The 17179-nt window shown below is 44.6% G+C and overlaps 1 protein-coding gene across 4 annotated transcripts in view; it reads right to left on the bottom strand.

Annotated features, from left to right (window-relative positions):
* SGO2 (shugoshin 2) overlaps nt 1-17179 on the bottom strand; it is a 55951-nt gene that overhangs the window by 9006 nt on the left and 29766 nt on the right. For all 4 annotated transcript variants that reach the window (XM_056533984.1, XM_056533986.1, XM_056533982.1 and 1 more), the window contains 2 exons: nt 10259-12286; nt 8647-8788 (listed from right to left, as the gene is read on the bottom strand). In XM_056533984.1, coding sequence (XP_056389959.1) covers nt 8647-8788; nt 10259-12286 — 2170 coding nt within the window. The remainder of the gene's footprint in view (nt 1-8646; nt 8789-10258; nt 12287-17179) is intronic.

The raw sequence follows: 17179 nt of genomic DNA, 5'->3' as shown, positions 1-17179 counted from the left end.
TGAGTCAAACCATTGTATAGTCCGCCTGTTTCTCATCTGAGCTGTAGTCACTTGAAAGTCCTGCAGTGAAACTATACCCCAATAAGTGTTTCTCAAGCTGTGACAAAACTACAACTCCCATCATGCCTGAAGCTTTCCATGGATGATGGGAGTTGTTCCTTTGCAACAGCTGAAAAGCCACTTGAACCAAGGAGATTTCACCATGCAGCCCATTTTATTTTGGTGGGAGTCCAGCTGCTGGGTCCCCCACAATAAAAGGGCTGCATAGTCTAATATGCACAGGCCTATTTTAGGCCCTGGACAGGACGGTGATTATGCAGCAGCTGCACGCTACCTTTGGAGCTTCAACCACTGCTCCTCTGGTCCGGGTACCTACTGCTATGGCCCATAGGCTGCGGACCAGAGGAGCAGTGGTTGGAGCACAGAAGCAAGGAAGTACACAGACATATACTGTGTATATAGTGTATATTGTAAATTGAGTGACCCTGCCGAGTGACACCGCCACCTATGATCCCTCCTTTTGTGGCTCTGCCCTCAGCCATGGCCAGTGCCCCGGATCTTTTGTAGACCTAGCAACGCCCCTGATCCACGGCAGGCCGGCGTGATGACATCACATCATCGCGCCGGCGCCCGGAGATCACGTCCCTGCAGCTCTCACTCACAGTACAAGAACGTAGCAGCTTGAGAAAGATGAGCACTGCTCGGGCGCTGTATGGATGGACGGGCAAATTATAAGTGAGGGGGGCAAATTTTAGTGAGGGGCACATATCAGGGGGGTATTATATGTGAGCAACACAGGACAGGGGGGATTATATGTGGGGGCACATGACAGCCCCCCCTGTCATGTGCCCATATAATGACCCTCTGACTTATAATACCCCCTGTCCTGTACCCTCACATATAATGCCCCCTGAGGGGGCAGGACATGGGGCATTATATGTGAGGGGCACTGGACAGGGGGCAATATATGTGAGGGGCACAGGACAGGGGGTATTATAAGTCAGGGGGGCATTATATATATATATATATATATATATATATATATATATATATGGCACATGACAGGGGTGGGCTGTCATGTGCCCCTACATATAATCCCCCCCGTCATGTGCCCCTCATACATAATACCCCCTGTCCTGTGACCCCCACATATAATGCCCCATGTCCTATGTTCCTCACATACAATGCCCCCATCATGTGCCCCCACATATAATGCCCCCTGACATTTGCCCCTCATATAAATTGCCCCATGTCCTGTGCCCCTCACATATAATGCTCCCTGTTCTGCACCCTCAGGGGGCATTATATGTGAGGGTACAGGACATGGGGTATTATAAGTCAGGGGGGCTTTATACAGGCAGGGGGAGAGAAGCAAGTGGCGGCGGCGGTCTCTGGCACCGCAAGAGCCGCTACAGTTCATTGATTTAAAGCGCCCGCTTTAACCCCTTAAGGACCAGGGTTTTTTCCGTTTTTGCATTTTCGTTTTTTGCTCCTTGCCTTTAAAAAATCATAACTTTTTCAAATTTGCACCTAAAAATCCATATGATGGCTTATTTTTTGCGCCACCAATTCTACTTTGTAATGACATCAGTCATTTTGCCCAAAAATCTACGGTGAAGCGGGAAAAAAAATCATTGTGCGACAAAATTGAAAAAAAAAACGCTGTTTTGTAACTTTTGGGGGCTTCCGTTTCTACGGAGTACATTTTTCGGTAAAAATGACACCTGATATTTATTCTGTAGGTCCATATGATTAAAATGATACCTTACTTATATAGGTTTGATTTTGTCGGACTTCTGGAAAAAATCATAACTACATGCAGGAAAATTAATACGTTTAAAATTGTCATCTTCTGACCCCTATAACTTTTTTTTTTTTCCGTGTATGGGGCGGTATGAGGGCTCATTTTTTGCGCCGTGATCTGAAGTTTTTAACGGTACCAATTTTGCATTGATATGACTTATTGATCGCTTTTTATTCATTTTTAAATGATATAAAAAGTGACCAAAAATGCACTATTTTGGACTTTGGAATTTTTTTGCGCACACGCCATTGACCGAGCGGTTTATCTAATGATATATTTTTATAATTCGGACATTTCTGCACGCGGTGATACCATATATGTTTATTTTTATTTACACTGTGTTTTTTTTATTATTGGAAAAGGGGGGTGATTCAAACTTTTAATAGGGGAGGAGTTAAATGATCTTTATTCACTTTTTTTTTCACTTTTTTTTTTCACTTTTTTTTTTGCAGTGTTATAGCTCCCATAGGGACCTATAACACTGCACACACTGATCTTCTATGCTGATCACTGGTTTCTCATAAGAAACCAGTGATCAACGATTCTGCCGCATGATTGCTCATGCCTGGATCTCAGGCACTGAGCAGTCATTCGGCGATCGGACAGCGAGTAGGCAGGAAGGGGCCCTCCCGCTGTCCTATCAGCTGTTCGGGATGCCGCGATTAGCCGCGGCTATCCCGAACAGCCCGACTGAGCTAGCCGGGAACTTTCACTTTCACTTTTAGCCGCGCGGCTCAGCTCTGAGCGCGCGGCTAAAGGGTTAATAGCGCGCGGCGCCGCGATCGGCGCTGCGCTCTATTAGAGGCGGGTCCCTGCTTCACTATGACGCCGGGCCCGCCGTGATAGGACGCGGGGTTACTGTGTAACCCCGCGTTATATCAGAAGAGCAGGACCAAGGACGTACCGGTACGTCCTCGGTCCTTAACCCCTTAAGGACGGAGCCCATTTTCACCTCTAGGACGAAGCCCTTTTTTGCAAATCTGACCACTGTCACTTTAAACATTAATAACTCTGGAATGCTTTTAGTTATCATTCTGATTCTGAGATTGTTTTTTCGTGACATTCTACTTTAACTTAGTGGTAAAATTTTATGGTAACTTGCATCCTTTCTTGGTGAAAAATTTCAAAATTTGATGAAAAAATTAAAAAATTTACATTTTTCTAACTTTGAAGCTCTCTGCTTGTAAGGAAAATGGATATTCCAAATATTTTTTTTTTGGATTCACATATACAATATGTCTACTTTATGTTTGCATCATAAAAGTGACGAGTTTTTACTTTTGGAAGACACCAGAGGGCTTCAAAGTTCAGCAGCAATTTTCCAATTTTTCACACAATTTTCAAACTCGCAATTTTTCAGGGACCAGTTCAGGTTTGAAGTGGATTTGAAGGGTCTTCATATTAGAAATACCCCATAAATGACCCCATTATAAAAACTGCACCCCCAGAAGTATTCAAAATGACATTCAGTAAATGTTTTAACCCTTTAGGTGTTTCACAGGAAAAGCAGCAAAGTGAAGGAGAAAATTCAAAATCTTAATTTTTTACACTCGCATGTTCTTGTAGACCCAATTTTTGAATTTTTACAAGGGGTAAAAGGAGAAAATGTATACTTATATTTGTAGCCCAATTTCTCTCGAGTAAGCACATTCCTCATATGTCTATGTAAAGTGTTCGGCGGGCGCAGTAGAGGGCTCAGAAACGAAGGAGCGACAAGGGGATTTTAGAGAGTACGTTTTTCTGAAATGGTTTTTGGGGGGCATGTCACCTTTAGGAAGCCCCTATGGTGCCAGAACAGCAAAAAAAAAAACACATGGCATACCATTTTGGAAACTAGACCCCTTGAGGAACGTAACAAGGGATAAAGTGAGCCTTAATACCCCACAGGTGTTTCACGACTTTTGCATATGTAAAAAAAAAAAAAAAAAATCACTAAAATGTGGGTTTTGCCCCCAAATTTCACATTTTTGCAAGGGTTAATAGCAGAAAAGACCCCCCAAAATTTGTAACCCCATCTCTTCTGAGTATGGAGGTACCCCATAAGTGGACCTGAAGTGCACTACGGGCGAACTAGAATGCTCAGCAGGGAAGGCGTCATATTTGGCTTTTTGAGAGCAAATTTTGCTCGGGGGGCATGTCGCATTTAGGAAGCCCCTATGGTGCCAGAACAGCAAAATAACCCCCACATGGCATACCATTTTGGAAACTAGACCCCTCACAGAATATAATGAGGGGTACAGTGAGCATTTACCCCCCACTGGTGTCTGACAGATCTTTGGAACAGTGGGCTGTGCAAAATTTTTCATTTTCACGGACCACTGTTCCAAAGATCCGTCAGACACCTGTGGGGTTTAAATTCTCACTGCACCCCTTATTACATTCCGTGAGGGGTGTAGTTTCCGAAATGGGGTCACATGTGGGTGTGTTTTTTTTTTTTGCGTTTGTCAGAACCGCTGTAACAATCAGCCACCTCTGTGCAAATCACCTCAAATGTACATGGTGCACTCTCCCTTCTGGGCCTTGTTGTACGCCCCCAGAGCACTTTGCGCCCACATATGGGGTATCTCCGTACTCGGGAGAAATTGTGTTACAAATTTTGGGGGGCGTTTTTCCCTTTTACCTCTTGTGAAAATGAAAAGTATAGGGCAACACCAGCATGTTAGTGTAAAAATTTTTATTTTTTTTACACTAACATGCTGGTGTAGACCCCAACTGTTCCTTTTCATAAGGGGTAAAAGGAGAAAAAGCCCCCCAAAATTTGTTAGGCAATTTCTCCCGAGTACGGCGATACCCCATATGTGACCCTATTCTGTTGCCTTGAAATACGACAGGGCTCCAAAGTGAGAGCGCCATGTGCATTTGAGGCATGAATTAGGGACTTGCATAGGGGTGGACATAGGGGTATTCTACGCCAGTGATTCCCAAACAGGGCGCCTCCAGCTGTTGCTAAACTCCCAGCATGCTTTGACAGTCAATTGCTGTCCAGAAATGCTGGGAGTTTTTGTTTTGCACAAGCTGGAGGCTCCATCTTAGAAACACTGCCGTACAATACGTTTTTAATTTTTATTGGAGAAGGGGGGTGGGGGGGGGGGGCAGTTTACGTGTGTATATGTAGTGTTTTACTCTTTATTTTATGTTAGTGTAGTGTAGTGTTTTTAGGTTACATTCACACTGGCGGCGGATTACACTGAGTCTCCCGCTAGGAGTTTGAGCTGCGGCGGAAAATTTGCCGCATCTCAAATTTGCAGCGGGGAACTCACTGTAATCTGCCGCCAGTGTGAATGTAGCCTGTACATTCACACGGGAGGGGGGTCAAAACTACAACTCCCAGCATGCACTGACAGACCATGCATGCTGGGAGTTGTAGTTTTGCAACAGCTGGAGGCACACTGGCTGGAAAACCTTGAGTTAGGTTCTATGACCTAACTCAGTATTTTCCAACCAGTGTGCCTCCAGCTGTTGCAAAACTACAACTCCCAGCATGTACTGATTGCGGAAGGGCATGCTGTGAGATGTAGTTATGCAATGGCTGGAGGCACGCAAGTACAACTCCCAGCATGCCAAGACAGCCTTATGCTGTTCCTGAATGCTGGGAGTTGTAGTTTTGCAAGATTTAGAGGGGTTCAAGTTGTAAATCACTGTCCAGTGGTCTCAAAACTGTGGCCCTCCAGATGTTGCAAAACTACAACTCTCAGCATGCCCAGCCAGCAAACTGCTGTCTGGGCATGCTGAGAGTTGTAGTTTTGCAACATCTGGAGGGCTACAGTTTGAGACCACTTAGTGATCTACAACCTGAACCCCTCTAAATATTGCAAAACTACAAGTCCCAGCATGCCCACACAGCAAACAGCTGTCTGGGCATGCTGGGAGTTGTAGTTTTGCAACATCTGGAGGGCCACGGTTTAGAGACCACTGTAAACTGTGGCCCTCCGGATGTTGCTAGGCAACAACTCACCTAGCAGGACCCGGAAGCCGCCGCACGTGGGGAATCCCGCATGGAGGATCGCGATCCGGGATCCAGGTAGGGACCTTCGGCGCCGACCTTCCCTGGACGGTTCCCCCGTTTTGCCCGGACACCGATAGGGTGTCTCGGACACCTACGATCACTCTTATTTTCCGGGTCACCGGGTCTGAATTGACCTGCGATTTGCGCGCATCGCGGTCATGGGGGGGTTTCAGGACCCCCCTCGGCGATGTGCCGGGATGCCTGCTGTTAGATAACAGCAGTCATCCCGGCCCGATCACCGCTACCGGTGACGCGGCGCTCCCGGAACCCTGCGACGTACATGTACGTCGCCGCGCGCCAAGTGACACTTCGCGGCGCCGTACATGTACGTCGCTCGTTGTGAAGGGGTTAAATCCATGATCTGCAGCGGCTTCAGGGGGGGGGGGGGGGGGGGTGTCAGAGAAATAGCCGATAATTTATACCGGAATATCGGTATAAATTATCGGCTATCGGCCTTAACCTCCATAGATTATCGGTATCGGCCCTAAAAAATCGATATCGGTCGATCCCTAATTAAAATTTCCCAATGGGTATGTTCACACTGAGTAATGTGAATGGAATCTCCGCTGGCAGAATTCCGCGAGCGGAGATTTCATCTGTTAGCTGCCGCCGTCACCATTGACAGTGATGCAGGGCTCGCAGACTTCCGCGCAAAGAATGAACATGTTGTTTCTTTGTGTGGATCAATTTCAGTGGCGGAATTGCCCACCGCTGAAATTCCTCAGTGTGAACAGGTCACATTTTCCCCCAGTCCAAGCATGCTCATTTTATGCACCAATCTTTTATGTGATACCGTATCAAAATGTTTTGGAAAAAATCCAGATATAAGACATCCAGTGATTGCCCCTGGTCCAGTCTGGAGCTCACCTCCTCATAGAAGCTGATCAGGTTAGTTTGACAGGACCGATCCCTCATAAGCCATGCTGATATGGAGTCATACATTTATTCTCAAAGTTATTGATTTTATTGGTAAAGCAGTGCTAAAGCTCTTTCTTTCTCTTTGGTATACACATATATATATTGTAGTGGGTAATACAACGGTTGTCCAGTCTGAATAAGGTATTGGCCGAAACAAATCACTTTTCACAGTGTGATGAAATAAGTGTGAATAAACACGTAACACATTGCTGAAGAAAATGTGTGTGTCGGGATTTTCTTTTCTTATATTGCTTTTCGTTCGTCCATGGGAACCACGTGAGAACGAGTGCCAACCCTCTCTGTTGAAACTACCTTGTACACAGGGCCGCCGTCAGGGGGGTACAGCCACTATGAGTGACGCTCCTGACACCCTCTGTGCTGCACATACTGAGAGCAGCAGCGGTTGCAGGCACAGACAAGTGATGTCAGGAGCTTCATCAGTCACTGCTGGCAACCACCGCTGCTCATAGTCTCTCAGTGAGTGCAGCACAGAGGATGTCTGGAGAACGTCAAATCCGCTGAGAGACCCTGCACCTGAGCCTGTGGCCAGATAAGAAGAACAACAGGGGGCAGAGGGAAGGGGAAAAGTGATATGGCACAAGGGGTAAGGGGGAATGATTTGTCACAGGGCATAGAGGGAATAAAGTGGCACAGGGGATAAAGAAGAAATGGCACAGGGGGGGTTATAGGGGAGAAAAATGTAACAGGAGGGATGAATTTGCACAGAGGGTAATAAAGGGGGAATAAAGTGGCACAGGTGGTTCAAAGGGGGGGAATGAAGTGGCATTTGAGGATCAAGAGGGGGAATAAAATGGCATGGGGTGATGAAATGGTACAGAGGCTTTCACCATAAACACAGGGATCATGGCCTACCTGGCACTCTGGTCACCTTTCTGTCCTCTACGTTACACTTGGTTCCTTCTTTTTGAGCCCACTCTGTGTGAAGCTGAGGTGGCTTCTTCATGATTGTTAACGTCCTAGTCCTTTAACTACATTATGGTTAGATTGCTTTTCTTTTTATTTCCTTATCTTTCTGATTTTATAGTCATACTCGGGATGCCCATTTTGCTATTATACTTTTTCTTTTTTAATACGCTTTCCCCTTATTAGGGGTCTATTATGAATTATTATGCTACATTATGTTCTAAAACATACTCAGTATATATTTTTTTCATTTGGTATATATTTTTTGGCCTTTCCTGTACCCTTACTATTTTATTATGAAAATAAAAAAAAACTATTAATGAAAAAATGGTACAGGGAGGTGATTCTATTTTAATATTGCTTTTTATCATGTTTTAACAGTATTTTATCCTTTAGAAACATTTTTGAGCCTTTTTCTCCCAATAGGGGACATCTCTCAATAGCAAACACTTACCCCCGAGAGTGTCCGCTATTGGTTCTACTGTATTAGCAATTGTCCCTGGCCCCCCCTCCCATACCTTTATTTAACAACAAAAAAATACTAAAGTCTTTCATTTTTCATTCTTGCCATGGAGCCTGATGGCTCAAGACATCTTGTTTAACATATCACAGGCAGTGTGAAAAAAAATTATATTATTATAATAAAGAATTCTTATTATATACACATATATATATATATATATATATATATATATATATCCCGCCCCCAAGTACAATGACCTCTGCACAGGTAACAGAACATGCCTACAACCCGCACCCAGAGAAGTCAATGAGGTTCTTACAGTTTATGTGGCTACTGTAGAGCTCATCTCTAAATGCTTTAAGAAGCAGCTCAGACAAGATGGCTGCCTGCATGGTCCGGTACAGAAAATAGAATTCCAAAACTACAATCAGTAAATAAAAAAAGGTTGAACATCGTTCCACAAAGTTAGCAAGTTTAGGAACTGAAAAATGTGAGATTATCTAAAGAAACAGACAATTTCTTTTAACTTACGTTCCCAGTTTAGGTTCCTTATAATTTACAGGTTTACGTCTTCTTCTTGATTGACCTCCTGCTTCTTCCTCTGAGTAAGACTTTGGAGACTGTTTTGTGGAGCCAAGACTTTTGTTAGTCAAATCCAAAAAAGGTTTGTTAGCTGTAAAAAACAGACACGGATTATCATCTTTGGATAGCCTTCTTGGCCAGAATCTGTGGACATGAACATAGGCACATATATGGAGCAAGTTATTATTTAAGATAATCTTAAAAACAATGCATGAGAATCATTGCTCTACGCACTTCTATAAGATCCCCAATGTCCACCTCAAACATTCCTCTTCTATACACACACATTATATATAAGCAAAAAGAAAAATAGCCAGCACAACCTAATACACGGGTGCACACTGCTGTGGCAGATACAGAGGGGGACATTTATCAAGCTCTTTAGACTGGTTTTTCTCTTTTAAATTTGTCGCATGAAAAGTCACAGTCTATTTTTGTGCGACTTTTGTGCGACTTTTGCTGTAGAGGATTTTTAGTTCATGATGCACGCTTGTCTATTTTAGACAGAAAAATGCACTGGTGCTGAATTTATCCAGTGCGACTTTTGTGCGACAAGTCGCATCTGCCCAAAATACGCTGAAATATCAGACCATGTTGGAGCAGGTCTAAATGCAGTTTAAGCTGTAGACCCTGAAGTCTGAGCACAGAATTTATCAAGGGCTGTGAGACCTTTGATAAATTAGGAGCACAATAGACAGGAGACTACCACATACCCTGGTCTATAAGCATACCCAGAATAGACTAGATTAGTAAATGTCCCCCAGAGTATACAAAAAAGAAAATTGCAGCAGCACACATTGGTCAAAAAATTGAGGCTCTTAGCGCACTTTTTTGATCAAAAACGTGTCCCCCATCCATATATATACACCGTATTTATCAGCGTAGAACACACACTGGCGTATAACACGCACCCCCATTTTAACAGGGAACTTTAAGTGAGGAAAAATAAAATGTAAAATAAATGACTTGGACTAAATGCCACATCATCCCCCAACTTTGTTTTCTTCTGCACCTCAGTTTGGTCCCGTCCCCTCCAGTGCCACATCATTCCTTCCCTTTTATCAGTCCCTGTGCCACGTTTAACCCTCTCATTGCCACCCCCCATGTCTCATTATCCCCCCCATGTCTCAATATATTCCCGTCACAGACCACCACTAGCCATACAGACATTAAGCCTAAAGTGCCTCCCCCACCATAATTTCCCCGTCTCATCATCCCCAACCCTGTCTCATCATGCCCCCCATCATTTCCCCTTCACATCATCCCCCCCATCATGTTCCTCCTATGCCAGTGGTCTTCAACCTGCGGACCTCCAGATGTTGAAAAACTACAACTCCCAGCATGCCCGGACAGCCAAGGAAAAAAGGCAGTGACAGGACGAGCGTCTGCCTCTAGTACAGCACATGTGCACTGAGCATGATGACGCCATTCATGTCTGCTCATAGCAAAATACGCTGTGTTTTTCCTGCTGCCCAGTGGATTTCCTGCAGTGTATACGCTATATGTGATCCTACCCTAAAGACATTTTCTAGAAGAAAAATAGACGCATGTTGATGATTACCTGTTTCATGAATTTCCAGACTTTGGTCTTCTACTTTACATTGGTGATTAGTCTCCGTTTCATACGTGTCCTGTTGCTCACCAGTGACCTTTTCATCCAGAACATTTATATTGGTTAAAACATGAGAAAGCTCATTATTACAGTCCTCCGATACTGGAAGCTCAGGAGCAGGAATCCTTGTTAAGGACATGTCAACTGTGAAAGTGCTTTCAGGGTTGGTGGCTGATGGGAATTCTGCAAAACTGGAGAACTCCATTGTATTATCCAGTATGGACTCACTAACCATATCAAGCATAAAAGAGTCATTCACATTTGTCTTAATGTCAGGAAACTTTCTAGCTTTGTTACTCTGACTTGATGTTAGATTCGCAAAGCTTTCCCGCACCAGCATAGATTTTTTACCTCTGAAGCCATCTTGCTTGCTGGGCAAAACATGTGTCCCTTTTTCCAACTCCGAAAACAGGCCAGAACATGCTTTCTTCTCTGGACACCTAGAGACATGCTTTTTGTCATCATATACTTCATCATGATAGGAGGTGGGCTTACAACGTTCTGTTTTAGAATCCAATTTTTTCGGCTCTGTTCTATTCTCAGTCTTGCCAGAGGCAACTATAGGGACAAGAGATTTCATAGGATTTAGTGGCTCTACAATGTCATCATTTCTTTCCTCTGGTGTCTTTATGGTAACAGTAACCAAGGGATTTGGTTCAGGAATTATAATTGTTTCTCTTCTATAAATTTGTTCATGACATTTGGCTACTGGATCATTCTCCACTGAATGTTGCTTTGTCGTGCTAACAAAATAGGTCTCCCTTTTAATTATTGGCTCTTTATTTTTAACCCGAAAACTGGAAATAGTATTTTCCTTGCTACTTTCTATTTGTTCAGTAGAGTCACCTTTTATGTGGTCCTCCTCTGCCTGTTGATTTTGATCCTTTGAAATTTTGTGTGTTTTACGTTTCTTTTTCTGGGAACTTTCCATCTGTGAAGCTTCCTTAATTTTTGATTTCCTCTTCTTGGGTGCCATATCAGCAATGTTGACTGCGTCTGTGCACTGGTATTTTTCTGGAATAAATGTTTCGCTCTTTTTCTCATTTAATACTGTTGTGTTCTCTGTATAAATATTCCCTAAAGCAAAGGACTCTCTTGATGCTAACATTTTAAGGTCAGATTGTGTTCTGCTCTCCAAAACATCAATGCTTTCTTGTCCTACAGGTTCTAGTAAAACACATGTTCTTGGATCAGGTCTATCACTTATCAAATCCTCAAAGTTATCTGCACGATCTACCTTTTCATTGCTGTCAGATGAATCTGTCACTTGTTGAACAACATTTTTCCTGTTTTTTTCACGGACTGACTTCTTGACTTTTCTTAACGTTTTGCTCTGTTGCACTGGTATACCAGATTTGGTTTTGGAAGTCTGCTTCTTGTTTTTAGGCAGCACTGCAATTATTGAAGCAGACTCGCTTGAAGTCATTTCCATATCCGCTTCATATACTGTTTTCTCTTGCCCCAAATACCCATCAACAATACAATGCGGTTCATCGTTTTGTACAATCTGCAGTTGAGTCGTACTTTGTATAGTTTGCTCTTCATATAAAACTGTGCTGATATCTTTGCCATCATCACTGATTTGATAAGTGTCCGTGTTTTTAGGCAGTGAAGAGACATATGACATTGCTGAGAGCCTACCCTCTTTTAAGACAGAATCAAAATAAGACTTTTCTGCCCCATCTAAGCCTGTGTCCCCTGAGTCAGGAAGAATGGTGAAATCTTTTTTTATCTCCCAAGAAGTCCTAGGAGAACTGCTTCTGGTCACAGAGCTCCTGGTCTGGTTAGTTTCAGATGTTTTTGACACAGTGACAGAATGAGATACTGTGGATCTTTTCTTCCTTTTCGTGACATATCCACCACTTTGTGCATTTCTGGTAGAGGAAAATACTTCATCCAATGGTAGCATAGAGTCGCTGACTTTCCAGTCGGAGACAGAATCACTGGTAGTGTTCTCATTATATATTGAAAGGTATTCTGAAAATATACACAAAACATTATGCTTTACACATTGTCTAACAAGAGGAAAGTTGCTCCATAAATGCAGTTAATTTTTTCGTACTATAGCTTATTAAAAGGGTATTCCAGGGCTTAAAAACGTACACCCTATCCAGAGGTGCACCTCCCACTTTTCCTGCGGTCAGACACTTATTCCTGATTCTGTGGATAGGAGATTTTTTAAGTGTTGCAATACCAGTTTAGAGACTTCTCATCTATATTGGGAAACCAGCAGAGTGTGTATTGCCATCCCATGCCTTAGCACAGCTGGATACAGCTGAAATATCCTGACTGATATTTTTTCCACATCTCATACTGATAGCATGTAGGGGGTCCTACCTCTAGGTAGACAGATCAAGAGAATGGAGGGGGGCACACTGGTTTAGTGCTGTATTCCTTTCTTCCAGCACCACAGCAATTCTCACTATGCAGCTGTATAAAAGGGCCATGATACATCTAACAGTACAGGTTTTAAACAATGAGGGGGATGTAGAGCAAAACCAACTATGATTCCACTTCATTCTCATTCATTTTTGAATTTTGCATGATTTTGCTAGATTAAGGGTACGTTCACACGTACGCGGATTTGATGCGCAGGCTTTTCTGCTGCAGATTTCAATGTAAACTTAATAACAGAGCACAGATTTTAATCAGCAGTTACAAATCCTGTGCATCAAATCTGCGCAGGATCCTGTACATGTGAACGCACCCTAAAGGGGTACTCCAGTGGAAAACAAATTTTTCAAAATCAACTGGTTCCAAAAACTTAACAGATTTCTAAATTACTTATACAGTGATCCCTCAACTTACAATGGCCTCAACATACAATAGTTTCAACATACAATGGTCTTTTCTGGACCATCGTAAGTTGAAACCAGACTCAACATACAATGTACAGACAGTCCAGATCTGTGAAACGTGTCAATGGCTGGAAGAACCAACCAATCAAAATGGGCATTCACTGGTAAAACCCCTGTATTACTGAAGTGTATGCACTGACTGGTGTCTGGTATTACATGTTCTGTACACTTTACCTGTGCCAGGGTTAGCTGCTCTTTTGGACACCAGGTGAGGGCGACTCCATTACTTGTTTGGGACATTGCCTGTACTGTACAGGACCCCTGAAGACGCTCCTGTCCTCTACATAGACCAGTGTTTCCCAAGCAGGGTGGCCCCATCTTTTGCAAAACTACAACTCCCAGCATGCCCGGACAGCCTTTGGCTGTCCAGGCATGCTGGGAGTTATAGTTTAGCAACAGCTGGAGGCTCCCTGCTTGGGAAACACTGACATAGACAGTGATTTACAGCTCCCAGCAGATATTTCCTACTTTTATATGTAAGGACTTGCTTTATCTATATTAGTTATCTACTTATTTTTCTTTGTCACTTTTTCCTATTTTGGATGACATTTTTGTGCCTTTAGAACCAATTACCACGTTTCCATAGAGTTATGGTCTCAACATACAATGGTTTCAACTTACAATGGTTGTCCTGGAACCAATTAATATTGTAACTTGAGGGACCACTGTATTCCTTATATCAAAAAATCTTAATCCTTCCAGTACGTATCAGCTGCTGTATGTTTCACATGAAGTTGAACTCACCACAGTGCTCTCTGCTGACACCTCTGTCCATGTCAGGAACGGTCCAGAGCAGAAGCAAATCCCCATGGCAAACCTCTGCTACTCTGGACAGTTCCTAACAGAGGTGTCAACTGAGAACACTGTGGTCAGGCAGAAAAGAACTATTCAACTTCATGTAAAACATACTGCAGCTGATAAGTACTGAAAGCATTAAGATATTTAAATAGAAGTAATTTACAAATCTGTTTAACTTTTTGGCACCAGTTGGCTTAAAAAAAATTTAAAATAAAGATTTTTTGTACTCACCGTAAAATCTCTCTCCTGTAGCCTTCATTGGGGGACACCTATACTGATTTGTATATGCTCTTGCCACTAGGAGGCGCTGACACTAGGATAAAAAGGTCGGCTGGCAGGATATACCCGCCCATCTGCAGTGAGATAATCAGTTTTGCCACAAAGCAGTAGGAGAAGCCAACAAAGAAATACGTCCAAAGGACGCTAGAAAGGAATCCCGGATAAAAAGCCCAAGAACCGGAAAAAATAATCTGGAAAAAAGATTGTGGGTGCAGTGTCTTCCCCCCCAATGAGAAAGAGAAAGGCAAAGAGAAAGATTTTACGGTGAGTACAAAAAAAAATAAAAAATCTCCTTTTCTCGGTCGCTCTTCATTGGGGGACACCTATACTGATGGGATGTACCAAAGCAGTCCCCTAGGGTGGGAAAAACCAACCAACAGCAAAAGGGGAATCAGCCCAGAGACCAAACCCACTCGACCGTAAGGCCTGGGGATGAGATTCTGGCAGAGAAAACCGAGGCCCACAAACAGAGCTCCCGGAAGAACCCCCGTCCATGGAAATGGACTAGGACACCAAAGAAGAGACCGTCATATGTAGAGGCTCAGAGCCTATGGTCCATATAGAGAGATAAGAAAAAATTTCCACACGAAAACAGATGGGCCAGAACCATCCCGGAAGGAGGTAGGAAATCAACTCCAAGGAACACAGAACCAGACAGAGGGCTAGCCTGGCTGGAAAACAAAAAATGGAAAAGGGCACAACAAGAGAACCCCATCCAGAGTCAACTGATTCAAGAGAACATGGCGGAAAAAAAAACGCCAGGGACAGCAGCGTACGCCTGAGCAGAAGGCAAGTACAGGAGGTGGAGACCAGAAAACCACTGGAAAGAAAGAAAGAAAGATGGAGACTGACTCTGGAGAGGCCTGGTGCATAAAAGAGATGACCGGAACAGCTGAAGACCAAAAAACCCTGTCCCAGGGGCCCGCCACGAGCACCTGGGAGGTGAAAGAAGCTCGAGTAGCATAAACCGGATGACCAGAACGCCCACGCCTCGTAAAGTACACGGACCCCGAAGGAGGAGACAGAAGGAAAAAGGCCAAAAAAGGGGAGTGGAATGCCCTGAAAAGGAGCATCCCGGAACACCGGTGCGACCGACAGGGGAACTGGAGGTACCCGGGTCACGTGGAAGATGTACACTTGTAGAGTAAGTAAACCCAACGTCTGCCAAACACTCTGGGTGACAAACTTCTACGCCTAGACAAGAAGAAGTGCGGTACAGAAAGACTGCCCGACAATGGAATTGCGGAGAAATCGGGGCAGGAGAGCTAACCTGCTCAAGACCACAACCTTAGGTTAGAAGAGCTAACCTGCTCAAGGCCCAGCCAGGTACCCCACCTATATAGAGGAGGGAAAAACAAGGGGAGGTCACAATGAAACCCAGACCATGCCAAGCTCCCTGATTCCCATACCCCCTGTGGAAGGGAGTATGGTCAAAGTGTGCCAGGCAGGGAAATGCCACCCAAGGTAAGGGGGCAAAGTACTGGATAGACATAGTCCCCATGAAGCCTGCAACAACATATCGAGGAATGGAGGAGCTAACGTGTGTCCCCGGAGAGATTGGAAATCTGGACAGTGGTGAAGGGCAAAGATACAAAGACGTGACTACGAATGGAAGTAAGTAGTACACGCACCCATAGCAACTAAAGCAATGAGAGGAAGACCCCAACGTGGTGAAACCCTGGACCAGAAGAGCGTCAAGGAACCATCCTGGTCGTTTTCTAAGGCAACAGGACCAGCGTTTGAACCACCCCGCACAGGAACCTGGGAGGCATGGGGTGGGGGCTGAACGGACTGTTGCCCCATAATGCCCCATGCCAAAACAGAGGTGCTCAACCATAGGAAACCTGTGGAAACAAGATCCCAGGAAGGCCCGAGGCACAGCCCACTGAAAAAAAGGGAAGGTGGGCTCTACACGTGGAGAGTGACCTAGCATATGTAGGGACACAGACATGGTTACCTCAGTAGTAGTGGGGTACCAAGACTGCAGACGCGAAAGAAAACGCAGACGTGCAAAAGTCAGTCAGCGTGGAAAACAGCTCAGCACCCAACCACAACCATACCCCTAGCAGACCAACGTTAGACCCTTAGAAAGGGGAACAAAGAATGCTGCTGTTTCTGTGAAAGTCCATGGAACCTGCAGGTAACACCAACACCCCATCTCCTAATGGTGCCACACACCAGGACTGCTGTCACAGATGCAAGAGATGAAGGATGTGTGTGGGAAAGGAAACATGCAGACACAGTCTGCCAGGCAGGGACCATGGCCACACTGGGTGCTACAGTCAGAACCACACACAGAAAGTGGGTTACCAGTCTTCAGCCGAGAGAGCGTTAGTCATGTAGAGAGGGATCTGGTAAAGGAAGGAACCATGCAAACCCGTATATGGTGAATTTTATAGGGCCCATGGAGCAACATGGCGAGATTCACTCGGAACTGCACCTTGGCAGTGGGTTACCTGAACTAACACCCACGGTGTGGGAATTGTATGGTAGTTACTCAACATAGTAGTAGACCATGCAGACAACCGTCTGGCTGACTAGTATAGAATTCCTGAATGCTCACGGTCACTCCATCGAACACCCCCACAGAAAGTGGGGTATTGGAGCATGATCTAACTAACGGGTGACCTGGCGGTGTAAGAGACCCAGCAGACGAAAGTCTGGCTGACTGGCATCAGTCCCGAGTACCTGCAGGGACCCTCATCCAGAGTCCTTACACCAGCAGTGAAGTGTGGGAACCCCAACCATGCCCACGGCAGCCCAGAGATTGGAGGCCAACAGCAAAGGAGACTGTGCAGACAACAGTCTGGCGAACAAGTACACCTCCAGGTGCTGGTGAAAAGAGGGAGACAGCCAGATAGGCGATCACTGTGCCCCACTGTCGTATGTGGGAGGGGAGGCCTAGGAGCCATAGATAGTATCCCTGCCTCCTTGG

This window comes from Hyla sarda, chromosome 8, assembly GCF_029499605.1.
Source record: "Hyla sarda isolate aHylSar1 chromosome 8, aHylSar1.hap1, whole genome shotgun sequence".
Taxonomy (NCBI): domain Eukaryota; kingdom Metazoa; phylum Chordata; class Amphibia; order Anura; family Hylidae; genus Hyla; species Hyla sarda.
Note: the sequence above shows the minus strand (reverse complement) of the source record. Positions and strands in the feature narration are given on the sequence as shown.